This window comes from Rhinopithecus roxellana, chromosome 21 (genome assembly GCF_007565055.1).
Source record: "Rhinopithecus roxellana isolate Shanxi Qingling chromosome 21, ASM756505v1, whole genome shotgun sequence".
NCBI classification, from domain to species: domain Eukaryota; kingdom Metazoa; phylum Chordata; class Mammalia; order Primates; family Cercopithecidae; genus Rhinopithecus; species Rhinopithecus roxellana.
The window spans coordinates 38,949,018-38,969,086 of record NC_044569.1 but is presented as its reverse complement, the minus strand read 5'-3'; the positions used below and the strand labels follow the sequence as shown (position 1 = coordinate 38,969,086).

General features: G+C 48.2%; 1 protein-coding gene across 9 annotated transcripts in view; it reads right to left on the bottom strand.

The window, feature by feature from the left end:
- Nucleotides 1–20,069, bottom strand: part of ATP9B (ATPase phospholipid transporting 9B (putative)) — a 302,593-nt gene that overhangs the window by 9,785 nt on the left and 272,739 nt on the right. For all 9 annotated transcript variants that reach the window (XR_004055661.1, XM_030925838.1, XM_030925840.1 and 6 more), the window contains one exon: nt 12,081–12,189. Coding sequence is in view for 8 of the 9 variants with exons in the window: in XM_030925838.1 (XP_030781698.1) it covers nt 12,081–12,189 (109 nt within the window). In the remaining variant the exon portion in view is untranslated. The remainder of the gene's footprint in view (nt 1–12,080; nt 12,190–20,069) is intronic.

Genomic DNA, 20,069 nt, shown 5'->3' with positions numbered 1-20,069 from the left:
TTTATTCTCCCAGCCTACCTCCACAATATACTTTCTCTGATTCTTTTTTTTTTTTTTTTTGAGATGGAGTCTCGCTTTGTCACCTAGGCTGGAGTGCAGTGGCGCAATCTCAGCTTATTGCAAGCCCCACCTCCCGGGTTCCTGCCATTCTCCTGCCTCAGCCTCCTGAGTAGCTGGGACTACAGGCACCTGCCAGCACACCCGGCTAATTTTTTGTATTTTTAGTAGAGACAGGATTTCACTGTGTTAGCCAGGATGGTCTCGATCTCCTGACCTTGTGATCTGCCTGCCTTGGCCTCCCAATCTGATTCTTAGTAGAACAACAACAATAAAAAATTTCGCCTGTTCCCATGATTGTAATTATTTGAGGGAAGTTTGGGAGTGTGGAGTAGAAAGATCCTATAGGCAGGTATAAGAGGAGAAAAAGATGCAGCCAAAGTGTATCAAGAACAAACCCCACAAACAGAGAGGGAAGGACGGTGCGCATGGTGGCGCTGGGGAGAGAAGCCCCAGTTAATTGGGGCTCTGCACGTGTGTCTGGCCTTGGCAGGAAGGGAGGCTGGAGAGGAAGAGCGGGTTTCCTGCCACTCAGCGCTCGGCCTGCCCTGCTCCTGAGGGTGCGAAGGTCCTGCAGCAAAGGGGCGGGTAAGCAACGTCCCAGCAGCTCTTCTGCTTGCCAGGCTCACTCCACTGTCGCTTTTCTTTCTGTCTATTAATGGTCTGAAATTATGGTGACTGATTTCTTCAAGGTCTCATTCCTTCATTCTTATGTGGATAAGCTCAATTTCATTAAACACAAATCATAGAATACAAAATGAACTTCAAATATTACTGGACAGAAAGTTGCTGGACAGGTTAAACGAGAGCCGCCAAGCAGACAGTGTGCACCTGAAGGTGGGCTTGCTGCCGCAGACTGGTCACAACTGGGCCAGGGCCAGGGCCAGGCGCAGACATGGGCTGGTTCTAAACTCCATACTTTGAAGGATAAGACTGCAGCTTTGCAAACAGAATTCTGATTTTGTAGAGACAGGGTCCTGATCTATTGCTGAGGGATGGAGTGCAGTGATGCCATCACAGTTCACCACAGCCTCCACCTTCCAGGCTCAAGTGATCCTCCAGTCCAGACAGCTGGGACCACAGGCACATGGTGCTGTGTCCAATTCTGTTCATCTATCCTAGGAAAACGGAAGACTTTCTCGGCTCTGACTCTGTTTTCTAATCATTTTGCCTTGAGATCACTTTAGACTTGCAGGGAAGCTGCAGAAGCAGTGCAGACAGCCCCACGGCACCGTCCAGCTCACCCGGGACCACGGCGCCGTCCAGCTCACCCGGGACCACGGCGCCGTCCAGCTCACCTGGGGCAACACTCCACGGAGACACCGACACACACCTTGGCAGAGAAATGGTGCGGAGGTCCCGGTTTTTCTCGAACGCAATTTTCCTGCCCAGGGCCCCACACAGGACCCTGCACTGCTCTGGCCGTCATGTCTCCTGGGCTCTGTGATCTGGACAGCGCCTCTGTCTCCCCGTCTTTAATGACCTGGCTGCTCCTCAAAGCTCCGGACATGTCTTTGTGGAATGCCCTTGTTTTGGATGTGTCCGATGTCTTCTAGCAATGACACTACTGGGGAGGATTTGTTGAGGGGACGCGTGTTCCCCGCAGGGCTCCACAGCAGGAGGTGTAGCCTCTCTCATCCCTGGTGATGGGAACTGTGACATCCGGGTTCTGCGTCCCTTGGAAGACCTCGTGACAGTGGCTGCTGCCTTGGTGCCTCAGCGGGGCCTCCGGCTGCCCTGGTTCCTTCACATTTATAACTGGAATCCTCCGGTTGAAGAGTTGCTTTCTCTGCGTATACATGGTGGCGGTGGAGGTATCTGTGTGCTCTCTGGGTACCATCTAGTCATGCTGCTGTCTGGGCTGCTGTGCAGGGCGTTAGGTGCCGGCCCCTGGGAGGCTCAGTCTCTGACGCCGTCGGACCTGTCTCCTGCACCAGCCTCACTGATTCTTGTTCAGCAGCTGCTTACTTTTTTGTTCCACAAGAAGTTCCAGGCTCATCTTGTATTTTCCTTGCCTCAGCCCTGGAATTAACCCCTTCTCTAGGGCTCTGCATGGTGGGGGACAGCACAGGGCCTTGTCCGCACGACCTGCACACTGAGCATGCTCACTGCCGCCTGGGCTCCTGATTCTAGCTGCTCAGTGTATGGCCTAGGACTGTGTGTGTGTTTACTAAGCCACGCTCACACATGTCCATGTGTATTTCTTCATCTATTTATTTATCTCACAGAAACCACAAGCCCAAACTGATCTGGGCTTCAATCCAGCCCTATATTTCTAACTTTGTCACTAACAGGGAGAAATCTGCTTCTCATTAGCTACCAGGCATGGGCTTATTGGTTCCTGTGAGAAGCAAATGCCAAACGCAGCCCAAAGTTTGCAGTTTTTTTTTTTTGAGACGGAGTCTTGCTCAGTCACCCAGGCTGGAGTGCAGTGGCCGGATCTCAGCTCACTGCAAGCTCCGCCTCCCGGGTTTATGCCATTCTCCTGCCTCAGCCTCCCGAGTAGCTGGGACTACAGGCGCCCGCCACCTCGCCCGGCTAGTTTTTTGTATTTTTTAGTACAGACGGGGTTTCACCGGGTCAGCCAGGATGGTCTCGATCTCCTGACCTCGTGATCCGCCCGTCTCAGCCTCCCAAAGTGCTGGGATTACAGATGCAGTTCTTTTTGTCTTCAGCCTTACAGCGAACCAGAGGCAAAAGCTTTTCCCAAGGCCACTGAAAAGAACTCCTTTCTTCCCAGCCCACAGTGCGGTTCTGTGGTTCATGGGCCGCTAGAGTCTGCACTCCTCCTCCTGTGGGCTCCATGCTGGTGCCATCCAGTGGGCTCTGACAGAGGCATGGTCAGGTGTTCCCCACCACTACGCCACACAGAGCAGCTCCCGCACTCACACCCCCTTGGGCTGCGTCTCCGGTCACCCTCTACACTCAAACCTTTAGTGACCACTGACGGGTCTCTTCCCTACAGTTCTGCACCTCCCAGGTGTCAAGTAAAAAGAATCATACCAACTTTCCAGTCTGGCTTCTGTTGTGCAGCAAAATGCAAAATGTATGATCCAACATGTCGTGTGAGTCAGCAGTAACCCTCTCACTGCTCAGCACAATCCCACTGCCTGGTGGCATGACACACAGACTGTCCACGTCCACTAGGATGTCCTCCATCACGCACGGGCTGTCCCTGTCCACGGAGATGTCCTCCATCCAAACACAGGCTGTCCCCGTCCACGGAGATGTCCTCCATCCACACACGGGCTGTCCCTGTCCACAGAGATGTCCTCCATCCACGCACGGGCTGTCCCCGTCCACGGAGATGTCCTCCATCCATTGGCTGAAGGGCATAGGGTTGTTTCCAGTTTTTGGCAATGATGACAGTGCTGCTGTGAACATTCATATATACGATTTAGTATGAATCTGTTTTCATTTCTCTTGGAGAAATATCTAGGAATGGACTACTGGATCATGGGGTAAATATATGTTTACCTTTGTAAGAAATACCCAAACTGTCTTCCAAAGAGGCTGTACCATCCTTCCTTCACCCCCACAGTGAAGGGGAGTCTCTGTTGCTCTGGGTCCTCCCAGCCTTTCACGTTGCCAGTGGTTCGGCTGCTCTAGCACTGGGGGGTACGCAGCAACTCACTGTGGCTTCAACTTGCAGTTCCCTGATGAAAGTGACACTGAGCATCTTCACAGGCTTCCTTGCCATCTGAGGATCATCTCTGAGGTGGTGTCCAGTAATATCTTCTGTCTACTTTAAAAATTGGGTTGTTTTCTCATTGAATTTTGGGTATATCTTATATACTATAGAAACAACTCCTTTATCAAAAGTGTGATGTGCAAATATTTTCTTCCAGGCTGTGGCTTGTTTTTTCATTTCCTTAACCATATCATTCACAGAGAAAACTTTTTCTTTTCTTTTTTTTTTTTTTTTTTGGAGACAGGGTCTCACTCTGTCACCCAGGCTGGAGTGCAGTGGCTCAATCACAGATCACTGCAGCCTCCACCTCCTCGGCTCAAGCAATCCTCCCACCTTAGCCCGAGTAGCTGGGACTACAGGCACACAGCAACCACCATGCTCAGCTAATTTTTTCTATTTTTTTGTAGAGACACAGTCTTACTATATTGCCCAGACTGGTATTGAACTTCTGGGCTCAAGTTTTCCTCTTGCCTCAGCCTCCCAAAGTGATGGTATTATAGGCATGGTAAGTCACTGCACCTGGCCAAAACTTTTAAATTATGGTAAAGTCTAATTTATTATTTTTTCCCTTTAAGGATCATGATTTTGATCTCATGTCTGAAAACTCTTTGCCTAACTGAAGGTCAAGCATTGGTGTGTATTTTCTTCTGAAAGGTTTATGGCTTTACATGTAGGTCAAGGGTCCACTTTGGGTGCATTTTCACATGAGGTGTGAGGTGGAGGCTGCAGGTCTGTTGCTCATGGGCTGCCAGTTGTCCCAACAGCTGCAGACACAACTCTTCTCCATCTGATTTCTTCTCACGTTTGCAAAAGATCATCTGACAGATGTGAGTGTATTTCTGGGCTCTCTTTTCTGTTCCATTGATCTTTTTGTTTGTCCTTTTGCCAATAACACATTGTCTAATTGATTACTGTTTTACAGTAAGACTTGGAATCAGGTAGTGTGTTTTCCAACTCTGTTCTTTTTCTAAATTATTTTGGCAATTCGAGTTCCCTTGCCTTTCCGTATAAATTCTAGAGTGAGCTTGTCAATGTGCAACAACACTGAAGCTCTCAATCCATGAACATCTGACTGAGGCTTAATCCAGGATCATCTGTTCACACCTCTCACTCCGGGAACATCTGTTCACGCCTCTCACTCCGGGATCATCTGTTCACGCCTCTCAATCCGGGATCATCTGTTCACGCCTCTCAATCCGGGATCATCTGTTCACGCCTCTCACTCCGGGAACATCTGTTCACGCCTCTCACTCCGGGAACATCTGTTCACGCCTCTCAATCCGGGATCATCTGTTCACGCCTCTCAATCCGGGATCATCTGTTCACGCCTCTCACTCCGGGAACGTCTGTTCACGCCTCTCACTCCGGGAACGTCTGTTCACGCCTCTCAATCCAGGATCGTCTGTTCACGCCTCTCAATCTGGCAACGTCTGTCCACGCCTCTCAATCCGGGATCATCTGTTCACGCCTCTCAATCTGGGAACATCTGTTCACGTCTCTCAATGCATGAACATCTGTTCACACCTCTCAATCCAGGATCGTCTGTTCACGCCTCTCAATCCGGGAACATCTGTTCACGTCTCTCAATGCATGAACATCTGTTCACACCTCTCAATCCGGGATCATCTGTTCACGCCTCTCAATCCGGGATCATCTGTTCACGCCTCTCACTCCGGGAACATCTGTTCACGCCTCTCACTCCGGGAACATCTGTTCACGCCTCTCAATCCGGGATCATCTGTTCACGCCTCTCACTCCGGGAACGTCTGTTCACGCCTCTCACTCCGGGAACGTCTGTTCACGCCTCTCAATCCGGGATCGTCTGTTCACGCCTCTCAATCCGGCAACGTCTGTTCACGCCTCTCAATCCAGGATCGTCTGTTCACGCCTCTCAATCCGGCAACGTCTGTTCACGCCTCTCAATCCGGGAACATCTGTTCACGTCTCTCAATGCATGAACATCTGTTCACACCTCTCAATCCGGGATCATCTGTTCACGCCTCTCAATCCGGGACCACCTGTTCACGTCTCTCAATGCATGAACATCTGTTTACACCTCTCAATCCAGGAACATCTGTTCACACCTCTCAATCCGGGATCATCTGTTCACGCCTCTCAATCCGGCAACATCTGTTCACGTCTCTCAATCTGGGAACATCTGTTCACGTCTCTCAATGCCTGAACATCTGTTCACACCTCTCAATCCGGGATCATCTGTTCACGCCTCTCAATCCAGGAACATCTGTTCACGTCTCTCAATGCATGAACATCTGTTTACACCTCTCAATCCAGGAACATCTGTTCACACCTCTCAATCCGGGATCATCTGTTCACGCCTCTCAATCCGGCAACATCTGTTCACGCCTCTCAATCCAGGATCATCTGTTCACACCTCTCAATCCGGGATCATCTGTTCACGCCTCTCAATCCGGGAACATCTGTTCACATCTCTCAATGCATGAACATCTGTTCACACCTCTCAATCCGGGATCATCTGTTCACGCCTCTCAATCCGGGAACATCTGTTCACGTCTCTCAATGCATGAACATCTGTTCACACCTCTCAATCCGGGATCATCTGTTCACGCCTCTCACTCCGGGAACGTCTGTTCACGCCTCTCACTCCGGGAACGTCTGTTCACGCCTCTCAATCCGGGATCGTCTGTTCACGCCTCTCAATCCGGCAACGTCTGTTCACGCCTCTCAATCCGGGATCATCTGTTCACGCCTCTCAATCCGGGAACATCTGTTCACGTCTCTCAATGCATGAACATCTGTTCACACCTCTCAATCCGGGATCGTCTGTTCACGCCTCTCAATCCGGGACCATCTGTTCACGTCTCTCAATGCATGAACATCTGTTTACACCTCTCAATCCAGGAACATCTGTTCACACCTCTCAATCCAGGATCATCTGTTCACGCCTCTCAATCCGGCAACATCTGTTCACGTCTCTCAATCTGGGAACATCTGTTCACGTCTCTCAATGCCTGAACATCTGTTCACACCTCTCAATCCGGGATCATCTGTTCACGCCTCTCAATCCAGGAACATCTGTTCACGTCTCTCAATGCATGAACATCTGTTTACACCTCTCAATCCAGGAACATCTGTTCACACCTCTCAATCCGGGATCATCTGTTCACGCCTCTCAATCCGGCAACATCTGTTCACGCCTCTCAATCCAGGATCATCTGTTCACACCTCTCAATCCGGGATCATCTGTTCACGCCTCTCAATCCGGGAACATCTGTTCACATCTCTCAATGCATGAACATCTGTTCACACCTCTCAATCCGGGATCATCTGTTCACGCCTCTCAATCCGGGAACATCTGTTCACGTCTCTCAATGCATGAACATCTGTTCACACCTCTCAATCCGGGATCATCTGTTCACGCCTCTCACTCCGGGAACGTCTGTTCACGCCTCTCACTCCGGGAACGTCTGTTCACGCCTCTCAATCCGGGATCGTCTGTTCACGCCTCTCAATCCGGCAACGTCTGTTCACGCCTCTCAATCCGGGATCATCTGTTCACGCCTCTCAATCCGGGAACATCTGTTCACGTCTCTCAATGCATGAACATCTGTTCACACCTCTCAATCCGGGATCGTCTGTTCACGCCTCTCAATCCGGGAACATCTGTTCACGTCTCTCAATGCATGAACATCTGTTCACACCTCTCAATCCGGGATCATCTGTTCACGCCTCTCAATCCGGGACCATCTGTTCACGTCTCTCAATGCATGAACATCTGTTTACACCTCTCAATCCAGGAACATCTGTTCACACCTCTCAATCCGGGATCATCTGTTCACGCCTCTCAATCCGGCAACATCTGTTCACGCCTCTCAATCCAGGATCATCTGTTCACACCTCTCAATCCGGGATCATCTGTTCACGCCTCTCAATCCGGGAACATCTGTTCACATCTCTCAATGCATGAACATCTGTTCACACCTCTCAATCCGGGATCATCTGTTCACGCCTCTCAATCCAGGAACATCTGTTCACGTCTCTCAATGCATGAACATCTGTTTACACCTCTCAATCCAGGAACATCTGGTTCACACCTCTCAATCCGGGATCATCTGTTCACGCCTCTCAATCCGGCAACATCTGTTCACGCCTCTCAATCCAGGATCATCTGTTCACACCTCTCAATCCGGGATCATCTGTTCACGCCTCTCAATCCGGGAACATCTGTTCACATCTCTCAGTGCATGAACATCTGTTCACACCTCTCAATCCGGGATCATCTGTTCACGCCTCTCAATCCGGGAACATCTGTTCACGTCTCTCAATGCATGAACATCTGTTCACGTCTCTCAATCCATGAACATCTGTTTACACCTCTCAATCCAGGAACATCTGTTCACACCTCTCCATCTGGGATCATCTGTTTACGCCTCTCACTCCAGGGTCATCTGTTTACGCTTTTTACAGTTTCTTTCCTCAGTGTTGTTGGTTTCCAGCGCACAGATCTTGCGTGTATTTTGTTAGAGGTACACTTCAGTATTTCACTTTCTTGTATTATTATAAATGCTGAAATGTATTATTATAAATGTTTACATATTTTTTCATACCCCGATTATTCATTGCTAGTATACAAAATCAGAAATGATTTTGAAAAATTATTCGTTGTATCCTGAAACTTTATGAAATTTACTAGTATAGGAAGTTGTATGTATGTGGATTCTACATAGAAAATTATAGCATCTACAAACACAGATATTTTTATTTCCTCCTTTCTAATCTCAATGTTTTAAATTTCCTTTTATTGCCTTATTCACTATTATTTTGAAAAGTATATAACTATATGAATATACATTTCAAAAGTCAAAACCATTTGAGAGTATTCTACAGAAAATAAAAAATAGTGAAGGGGTCCAAATGGTTCAATACCTAATGGTTTCAAAGATTTTATGAAGAACTGTATGACATTACCTACTTGATATCTTTACAATTAGCACAACTACAAATCAAATGTCTTTGGAGTTAGCTGGTAATGTAAGATTATGCATTGGTAACAAAATTCACAGCCACAATCTGAGATATTTTGGGACCACGTGGGCTGGCTCAGTTAACCAGGGTCACTTTACTAGTCCTGATGCCTGGATCTTTGAGTTAAGCAGCTTCTCTAAGTGGTCATGCACTATTCAGAGTGAATGAAGACATGTGCAGAGTTAGGAGAGAGATGAGTAGGTCAGCTTCCTGTCTTATTGGCATCCAGAAAATTAAGTGCCTGAATTCATCTTGAGTAAAGTTTAATAATTCAAAGCAAAATTTGAGCTTCAAAAGAACAACAAAATATTGTTGCAAATATACCATTTTCTGTAAAGAATAAAAGCTACATAGTTTTAGGAAAGCAAAGGAAATCCTGACTCTTGGTTTAACTGATTCATTCACTGCCTCATTCATTTATCAAATACTTACTGAATAGATACTGTGTCCATGTGTGGCTCAGGCCATCGAGACACAGCAGGGGACAAACGTTTATACTCAAGGTTGGCTAACTCATCAGGACAGTAAGTGAGATTTATAGCGCGTGCCTTATTTGTACTTTTAGATTAAAAAGACTGGTTATCAAATACACATGAAAAAGAGATTTTCTTTCCAGTTGAGTCTTTTCCTGTGTGCAGGGAATGCACGCCTTACCTCTGAAGGTATTTTATAAATTTACCGTTATCTGAGATATGTGACTCAGATCTGACAGGACCGGCACTCGCTGGTCAGCCACTCACATTTCAGCCTGCAGCCCTTTATGCTGTTGCTCTATGCCACTGATTAACTGCTTTCTTAGCCTGACTAGAACACAGGCTTGTTGAGAGCAGGGCTATGTTGTCTTACATCACAGGAGCTTGAGCCGACGGACTGGGGACTCGGTGTCCACTGACACTGACCAGCTTGGATAGACTACGTTGGCACATCCAGTCTCCAGCTGCCCTGGTCATCAGACAACAACGCAGAGTGCTGCAGTCTGCGCTACCTTGGTAAACTGTTCAGAAATAACAGAAAGCTTCAAAAGAGTTCTTTAGCTTCAATAAGAAAAAACAACTAAATTAACTTGAGTGGCTCAGTACTTTAGTGCTATTTTCTTTTCAAAGGATTTGAAGTGTAGTCGATTAAAAAAAGAGTTACTGGGCGACAGAGCGAGACTCCATCTCCAAAAAAAAAAAAAAGTTACAATGCAGATAAGATGTTGAAGAAAAGCAGCCTAGAGAAAACGGGTGACTGAATTCTTAACCAAAAAAAAAAAAAAAATGTAGGGATGGTGTCCTGACTTCAGGATACTACAACAGTCTAAATTGTTGATCACCTTAACAGAAATGGAAATTTAATGCCCTTAATGAGATCCAACTCAATCAGAAGTGAACAGGGTTCAATGGCACCAGTGAGTAATACAGAACGTACTGATTCCATGGCCACAGTTAGGGATAATTAGCTGCTCCGTCAGACACCTGTGGCCTTATGAGCATCTTGTTTCTAGAGTGATTTAGATATCCACAAAGAAAGAGACCGGTGTGTACACTCTCAATCCTTGAAAACAGTAAAAACGTGTTAGTGCCTTACTCCACCAGCCGGTCAAGATGGCTGTGGCATGACAGTCCTATGACAAGTTTCTCCCAGCACAGTGATCTAGGCGCACCGGCTGGGGCTACGAGACCCCTAGTGACCTTCGCCCTGCTTGGGTGCTGGTTTCCTAGGTTTGAGGGTAGAGCATCAAGGTTTAAGTTCTTACGTGAAAGGCTTGTTTCTGTATGTTTGTAAGGCAGCATTTAGGTAAACATTTTTAGAGTCTCTGGGAATGAGGAAATGCGTATGCTACTAAAATGATCATTATTCATACTAGCTTCCTGAAGTTTTTGGATCTTTGCTCCCTACTGTGCTGGACTTTGTCACAATGGTTTCATCAGTTTAAGATACTTAACCAGTCTTCCTTCTAGTTGGAGATGTGACCTGGGATGAGGTTTCCCAGTCACCACGATGATATCACCATCAGGATAATAATGCTTGATATTTATATTTCATGTGATACTGGTGAACTAGCTTTATTTGTCTTGATTAAAACAGTAATGAGAATTTTTTTTTTTCAAGAAACTTTAAAGTCTTTATTTCATTAGACCCTTACAATAACATCAAGAAATCAAAAAGTTAACATGACTTCCCCAGCACCTCTCTGGCTAATGAGTGGTTATAGCTGGACTAGAGTCTAGTTCGTCAGTCAGTGGTTAGCTGGATAAGAGTCTAGTTTGTTAGTGGTTACCTGTTATTAGAGTATCATTTGTTAGTTACTAGTTAGATAGACAGGAGTCTAGTTTCTCAGTTTGTGGTTAGCTAGGTAAGAATGTAGTTGGTTAATTAGTGGCTAGCTGGACTAGAATCTGTTTGTTAGGTAGTCATTAACTTTCTTTAATGCCTAATCTAATTCTTTCTTTACCATACAGCTACTGCTTTAAAAATCTGAGTTGATAATTTCAGACACCTGTCATTTATCAATTGTAAATCTAAATTTAATTGCAGGTTAGTGGATTTTGTTCTCAATGTTGGCTCAAAAAAGCTAGCTTTGTGGAAAATACCAGAGTTACCATGATTTGTGTCTGCAGAGCTGACCCTCTCTTCTACCCCGCATCCTTACACGTTCTATGCTATAAAAGATGTTGTTGTAAAGAATATGATAAATTCAAAGCCTCCTTTAATCCTAACAGAGCACAGTTTTAAGCCAAATAAATGCATCTTTCGCAGAGTTTCAGGTGACTCAAGTTTCCTGGGGTGGATTTTTTTCTTGGTGGCATCACTGCAAAAATAGTCTATGGACCCCAGGTACAGACGCATGTTGTCAGTCACTTTTCAGATATAATTGTGAAATCCACAACTATCGACAGACTTGGAAATACACAGGAAACGTGAAGCCCATGCGTTCCCCAGCTTTGGAATGCTACTTCTGCAGCAGGTGCAGTGACACTGTCCGGGGAGCCTTTCTACAGAAATTACCAAGCGAACTCTTCTCTGACATTTGGTGAGCTCACTTCATAGAAGTCCCACAAACGGTGAGAGCATCTTTTACAATTCTAATTTTATATATGATATTAGAGCTTTGTTGCAAACATTTGGGAAATTTTTTTCCCTGAGATGTTTTTCCCCTTTTGAAGTTTAACTCAAAGAGAAAATGCCAAAAAGAATTAGGAGACATAAAAAACGTCTTGAAGGACAAAGAATCGTTTTTCACAAAATGCTTGGAAATGCCTCCTGACTGGCCTGTTTCTCACTCGTGTAAAATGCCAGGCGTGAGTGCCAGTCTTGAGGCAGACAGCCTGCCTGAGGCCCATACCTTGGTGAGGTCCTTGTACAGCTCCGGGTAGAGCATCGCCATCTCTGGCTTCACGTCCTGGTCCAGCACTAAGGAGAACACTGGGAACATGGTGTATATGGTGGCATACCTGCAAGACCAAAAGCGGAGTGCAACGGGCCTGAGAAACTTCTACCACACGGCTACAAAGAGACCTCTGGATTAGAGGTCACAGTTTCAAAAACACCAAAACATACTCCACAAAAACCAACAAAGTAATCTGGCAACCAAGTAAGATGATTGCAGAGACTGAATACTAAGATGACTGCAGAGACTGAATATTTATCTCAGAGCGCAGTAGCATGTTTCATAAGTCACAAATGCTTACAGGGAGAAGAATGATTTTTAAAAATGTTTACCTTTCTATGTTGAGATCATTGTAGACTTATATGCAGTTGTCAGGAATAGCACAGAGATTTTCTGTGATCTTTACCCAGTTCTCCCACTGGTAACATCTTAGGTAAGTGTAGTGTGAACCTCACCACCAGGATCCACAAGGACACCTCCAGACCCAGGGCACTCCTCGCACAGGGTCCCTCCTGAGGCTGCTATGTAGTTGCAACCACTTCCCTCTGCCGCCTCCTGCCTATTCCCTGGCCACCAAGAATCTGTTCCCCATCTCTAATCTGGTCATTTCAAGAATGCTATGCAACTGTCCAGCAGGCGAACTTCGGGGATTGGCGTCTTTTACACAGCGCAATTCTCTGGAGATTCATCTAGGTTGCTGCTGTATCAGTAGGTAGTTTCTTTCTATTGCTGACTACTATTTAGTGGCAGGAAAATGAACCACAGTTTGCTTAACCACTGAAGTACATCTGAGTTAGTCCTAGTTTTTGATTATCACAAATAAAACTGCTGTAAATATTCACTGCACAGATTTTTTGGCGAAGTTTCCATTTATTTTGGACAGGAGTGCCGAGTGAGATGGTATAAACCCCAGGAGCATGGGTGCTAGGTCTGGACAGGAGTGCCGAGTGAGATGGTATAAATCCCCCGGGAGCATGGGTGCTAGGTCTGGACAGGAGTGCCGAGTGAGATGGTATAAACCCCGGGAGCGTGGGTGCTAGGTCTGGACAGGAGTGCCGAGTGAGATGGTATAAACCCCGGGAGCGTGGGTGCTAGGTCTGGACAGGAGTGCCGAGTGAGATGGTATAAATCCCCCGGGAGCGTGGGTGCTAGGTCTGGACAGGAGTGCCGAGTGAGATGGTATAAACCCCGGGAGCGTGGGTGCTAGGTCTGGACAGGAGTGCCGAGTGAGATGGTATAAATCCCCCGGGAGCGTGGGTGCTAGGTCTGGACAGGAGTGCCGAGTGAGATGGTATAAACCCCGGGAGCGTGGGTGCTAGGTCTGGACAGGAGTGCCGAGTGAGATGGTATAAACCCCGGGAGCTTGGGTGCTAGGTCTGGACAGGAGTGCCGAGTGAGATGGTATAAACCCCGGGAGCGTGGGTGCTAGGTCTGGACAGGAGTGCCGAGTGAGATGGTATAAACCCCGGGAGCGTGGGTGCTAGGTCTGGACAGGAGTGCCGAGTGAGATGGTATAAATCCCCCGGGAGCGTGGGTGCTAGGTCTGGACAGGAGTGCGAGTGAGATGGTATAAACCCCGGGAGCGTGGGTGCTAGGTCTGGACAGGAGTGCCGAGTGAGATGGTATAAATCCCCCGGGAGCGTGGGTGCTAGGTCTGGACAGGAGTGCCGAGTGAGATGGTATAAATCCCCCGGGAGCATGGGTGCTAGGTCTGGACAGGAGTGCCGAGTGAGATGGTATAAATCCCCCGGGAGCGTGGGTGCTAGGTCTGGACAGGAGTGCCGAGTGAGATGGTATAAACCCCGGGAGCGTGGGTGCTAGGTCTGGACAGGAGTGCGAGTGAGATGGTATAAATGCCCGGGAGCGTGGGTGCTAGGTCTGGACAGGAGTGCCGAGTGAGATGGTATAAACCCCGGGAGCGTGGGTGCTAGGTCTGGACAGGAGTGCCGAGTGAGATGGTATAAACCCCGGGAGCGTGGGTGCTAGGTCTGGACAGGAGTGCCGAGTGAGATGGTATAAACCCTGGGAGCGTGGGTGCTAGGTCTGGACAGGAGTGCCGAGTGAGATGGTATAAACCCCGGGAGCGTGGGTGCTAGGTCTGGACAGGAGTGCGAGTGAGATGGTATAAATGCCCGGGAGCATGGGTGTTAGGTCACATGGTGGCAGTATAGTTTTTCAAAGAAATTGCTAAAACATCTTCCAGATAGTAGGATTTATGCTCCTACAGCAATATAAGAGCTACCCAGTTTCCGTGACTCTTCCCCACAATTCTGGCAGGTGTGAGGCGGAGCGTCCTGTGGTCTAACGTGGTCTCTGTGGCTGACAATGCGGGCATTGTTTCATGGGCTTGCTTGCGGTCTGTGCATCCCCTCACACACAGGATGGCTGCCTCTGCGCCTTCTGTCCTTTTCTTAATGGGACTGCTCCTTCACGGCTGAGCTTGGAGATTCTTCAGGCACTGCTGGACACAAGTCTTGCCAACACCTGCTTTCCTTTCTGGAAGTGGCCCTTACTGGCTGCAGCATTCCGTGCCCATGAGGCCTTTCTCCAGCACCTGAGTCCCTCTGCCTGCACGGTTTCCAGTTATCCCCAGCATACCCTGTCTCCTCACTGGCTGCTTTCAATGAGTTTCTTTGTCTTTGGTTTTCATCAGTTTGATTATGATTATCTTTGACTTTGTCCTGTTTGGGGTTTGCTTGCTTTCTTGAATCTGTACATTGATGTATTTTGCCAAATCTGGGAGGTTTTCGGCCTTTACTCCTTCAGGTACTTTCCCAGCCCTGCCCTGTCCCTTCTCCCCTGGAACCCCCACAGCACCACCAGTACAGAGGCCAGGGCTCCCACGGCACAAACGATACAGTTACCATCTTGCTGTCCCTGAGGCTCTGATTCATTTTTTTTCAGTCAATTTTCTCTCTGTTGTTCATATTGAGGACTTTGTTTTTCTATCTTTCAGTTCACTGCGTCCTTCCTCTGTTCCTTCTATTTTGCTGCTAAGCCCAGTCATGGCATTTTTTGTCTGGGTTATTTCTCATCTCTAAGATTTCCATTTGGTTCTGTGCTGTGTCTTGTCTGCTGGGCTGTTCTAGTTTTGCCATTTGCTCCAAGTATGTTGGTAACGGCTGTTTCCCAGTCTTTGTTGGAGAACTCCAGTGTCTCTGCCGTCTCAGGGCTGGCCTCTGCTGCCTGTCTTTCCATTCTCCTTGAAATCTTCCTGGTTCTTAGTACGGCAAGGGACTGTGACTACGGCAAGGGACTGTGACTACGGCAAGGGACTCTGACGTACGGCAAGGGACTGTGACTACGGCAAGGGACTGTGACGTACGGCAAGGGACTGTGACTACGGCAAGGGACTCTGACGTACGGCAAGGGACTCTGATGTACGGCAAGGGCCTGTGACTACGGCAAGGGACTCTGACGTACGGCAAGGGACTGTGACGTACGGCAAGGGACTGTGACTACGGCAAGGGACTGTGACGTACGGCAAGGGACTGTGACGTACGGCAAGGGACTCTGATGTACGGCAAGGGACTGTGACTACGGCAAGGGACTGTGGCTACAGCAAGGGACTGTGGCTACGGCAAGGGACTGTGGCGGAAGCCTTGACATTCCGGGTATTGTGTATGAGACTGAATTTTCTGAAGGGTGCTGACCCTGCTGTGGTGGGGAGAGGAGGGCACTGTTCTCGCTGCTGTGCAGGGGCAGGGGTTCGGGCTCCCTGTGCGGCCTCCACTGACACTGAGGGGCTCATTACCCGACACTGGGGATGGAGTCCTGCCTCCCATTCCGTCACCCTGGAGATGCTGGGTGCGTCGCTACATCTTGTGAAGTGGCACTTTCAGCTCTCCACTTGCCGTTTTGGGGAGGGGGAGGCGGGCACAGCCCTTCCCTGGCGTCTGGGTGGAGTAGAGTGACGATCATCTGAAAGTCATCTGTCTTCCCGGTGCCCCTTTCATGGATCTGCAGTTGGAAAGGCTGGGCCCTCGCTGGGACTTTCAAATTTTAAATTTCTGCACCCATGGGCATTTCCAGGCTGCCAGTTCCTTCAGCTCCAGCTGTTGGAAAATGTGGGGAGCTCCTGCTGCCTCGCCCCTTGCCCCTCTGTTCACCTTGCTCCCCACTCAGAGCCTTCTGTGTGTGATGCCCACAGTTTCAAGCTCAACTTAGCAGAAGGAGCAGGGAGGAACCCATCTACTCCACCTCCCACCGTCCTGGAAGTGGAGCTGGGCCGGAAGTGGAGCTGGGATTTTTTTTGTTTTTTGAGACAGGGTCTCACTCGGTGGCGCAGGCTGGAGTACAACGGTACAATCATGACTCACTGCAGCCTTGACCTGCTGGGCTCAGCTGATTCTCTCACTTCAGCCTCCTGAGTACCTGGACCTCAGGTATGCACCACCATGCCCAGCTAATGTTCTGTTGTAGAGATGGAGTGTCACCATGTTTCCCAGGCTGGTCTCACACTCCTAGCCTCAAGAAATCTTCCCAACTTGGCCTCCCAAAGTGCTGGGATTATAGGCATGAGCCACTGCACTTGGCTGGGTTTTTTTTTTTTTGTTGTTGTTGTTAAATGACATTGTCACCTATGAGAAAGCGTTCTCATAGTTATCTCAGGTTGGGAAAGTGACCCCGTGGCAGAGAACCAGAAACACCCATGACACCACGTTATCTTGTAGCCTGGAAACATGCGGATACCTAAAGGCTATATTCTGTTTCAATATGACTGAGATTCCATGGTCACAGACTGTTCTATTTTTAAGACTGTTGTGGGTTCTATATGAAACGTTTTGTTCTAAGGTACTTTTAGTCTAGCTCACATTCTGTTTTCTTGATGGGTCACTGTTGGGCACTAAACATCTACATGCTCAGAGAACTTTATCCAGAAATTCAACTTTAATTTATTGGGTTGAACTTGTACAACACTGCTGTACTTCCCTCGAAATCTTTAATCACTTTTGTTAACTTTCTTTGAACAACTCCCACTCTGCTTAGGATTTAGGAACAGGGACAAATAATTCAAGGAGAGCCCAACCAGGAGTTAAGATGGCAGGTCATCCCCTGGCAATGCCTGCCGAGGGCGGGCATCCTGTTCTGCGTGCACACAGGCATGCGGACACTCAGCCATGCGGCTTGTGACTTGCTCACACCAGCCGGAAGGACCACGTGCGGTCACGATTTCTGTATGTGCATTTATGAGAACTCTTGCTTTATTTATGCCAGAAATCTCCCTATCTCTTCAACCTTTAACAACAAAAACCCCAATGCTGCCTCCTTTTCATAAACCTACTCTCTTGAGGTGTAACTTTCAGCATGTGAGTGATGAGTTTTGACAAGCGTCATGGAACCACGGTGTGATCATGACGCAGAGCATCTCCGTCACCCGCCAGGAGGAGGCCTGTGATGCGCCAGGTGGGAGACTCCTGCCTCCCTTGCTGCCGCGAGTCCCACAAAAATGGCTGCTCCCCGCAAGCTCTCTAACACCTGGCTATTCTCTCCGGGTGGTCTCTGCTCTCTGCGGGTGGGTCTCTCCAGGCCAGTGGTGTTGCGGCTCGCCCACCTTGCCGAGTGTGTCCTCTGCTTTCTCTGTGCTGCAGGGCAGCGTCTCAGGCGATGGACACAGTGCAGCTCTTCCACCCCTGGCGGATGGCCGTTGGTGTTTTCCCAATCTGTGGACATCACAGCTGAAGTGGTGAGAGTCCTGGTGCTAGTCTGAGTGGAAGAATGAGTGTTTTCCTTTTTCCTGGGTGAACACTGAGGAGGGAGGTTGCTGGGGCATGGACAGTGAATGCTTAATTTCATAAAAACTGCCAGTCTGCTTTCTAGAGTGGCTGGACCATCTGCACTCTCGCCAGCAGTGCCACCCTGCTGCCCGCCTGCCAACACGCCGCTCGGCCTTTCAGCTTGGCCTCCGCGGTGGCAGAGCCTTAACTCTCTCTGTGGCTTAAATTTATCTTTCCTGGTAACTAATGATGTTAAATACATTTTCTTGTGCTTACTGGCCATTCTTATGTCTTCTTTTGTGATGGATGTTCAAATATTTCATCTTAAAAAAAAACTGAGTTGTTTGATCGTTGAGTTGAAGATATGTACTGAAAGTATTTCCTTCTTGTCTGCCTTTTTACTTGATTAGTACTGTCTTTAGAAGAGCAAAAACTTAATTTTTATGAAGTCCATCATGTCAGTTTATTCTCAGTGCATCATGATGTTTGTGCTCTGCAAGTCTGTGCCAACCTGGGCACAGGTTGGGGGGCCCTAGAACCCACCACAGCCTGGCCCTCCTCTGAGATCTGCACACACTGAAGTTTACTCTGAGAAACTTCATAGCAGGTACAAGGACTATTGAAACACAGAGGTTTTGAGGCCGTCTGACTGTCGGTTCTAGATGTGGGAGAGTTGTTTCTCTTCTCAGAGGCACCACCGTCCCCACTGCTTCCTATCCAATGTCTGAAAACATTTGTTTCATGTGTTTTCTCGTGTTTTCCACTTGATTAGGCTTGGAAGATAAATCTGTTTCCTGTTATTCCAATCACGGCTGGAAGCAGAAGTTCTGAAGACCCTCTCTGATAAACCCACAGAGCCTTCCATTCCTGCAAGTCTGGACACGGCTCCCTGAGGGACCTGCCTGTGCTCCTCCTGCCCAGAGCACTCTCTCGGAATGTCATGCACCTTCTTGGTGCTCAAATAAGGTTCAATCTAACTTTAACAAGAGTGCTCACAGGCTCTCCATCTGAGTCACTAGCAAGGGTATAAAGGAGACCCACACCCAGGAATGGCTGCTATGACGTGGCGCTGTGTGTGAGATCCTTGCAGGCAGCTGCCAGTCACTGGGGAGACACCTCCGGCCAGTTCAGACTAGCGTTTCCCAAAGCATTTTCGTGGAACATGAGTTGTGGGCTCATGAGATCAGGAGTCTCTCTCAGAGCCTCCAGCTTGCCAAAATGCACAATGCTGCACCCCACAGAGGTTCCCCATGAGGACTCGGCCTAGGAGATCTCTTTCTGGGGGAGGGCATGGCATTCCCTAGGCCTGCTTGGGGAACAAGGGCAGGGTGGGCTTGGGGGTCACAGGAGCCTCCCCAGGCTGTCCTGTCTCTCCCAGCCCCTCCTGCTGCCCCATTCCCCATGCCCCTAGGGTTCCCCATCACCACCTTCGTGGCCCCCAGGTCCCTGGTCCCTCCCTGGTTTCCCTGCTGGGCACTGAGTATGCCTAGTCCTTCCTGTTCCTGGGGCCTCTTGCTTCAGGAAAGTCACCTCGGCCACCAGTTCCCTCCAGAGCTGATGAAATGAATACAGATGAAAACCATATTTGTGGAATTAAATTCTATCAACTGTCCTCTAGCTTCTAGAGCCAATTTCTCTATCATAGCCATGATTTTGGTCTAGCTAGATGTTATTTTGTAAAAACACCATGTTGCTTTTTGCTCACTTCTTGGTATTTATTTCTTAGGTGAAGGCAAACTCATTATTTATTTTCAAAGATTAACTAAAAGCATTGCCCCTCCAAAGCTCCCACCTAACCAAATTCAGAGTATGAGTGCTTAAGAAAGTCACAGACATTTCTTGCGTGACGGACACTCAGAGTTACTTTACATAAAGCCCACTATAAAGAAGAGCTGGGGACACCGTGAAGCACTTGGGCTGTGAGGCAGGCATCCAGGCCTCACTAACCCAAGCAGTAGTTCTTTAAAGAATAATCTCCATGGTCCCCCACATTTTCCTTTTAAAGTTTCAAATCCATGATTTTTGAAATATGAAAGAAGGTGAGAACGGTTATGCTTTTCTATGACTTCCAAGGAAGAAGCGCACTGTTCAAACTCAGGATGCAATCAGCAGTACTGTGCAAATTCGATACTATTTAAAAGTAACCAGGCTGGGTGAAAGGGCTCATGCCTGCAATCTCAACACCTTGGGAGGCTGAGGCAGGTGGATCATTTGAGGTCAGGAGTTC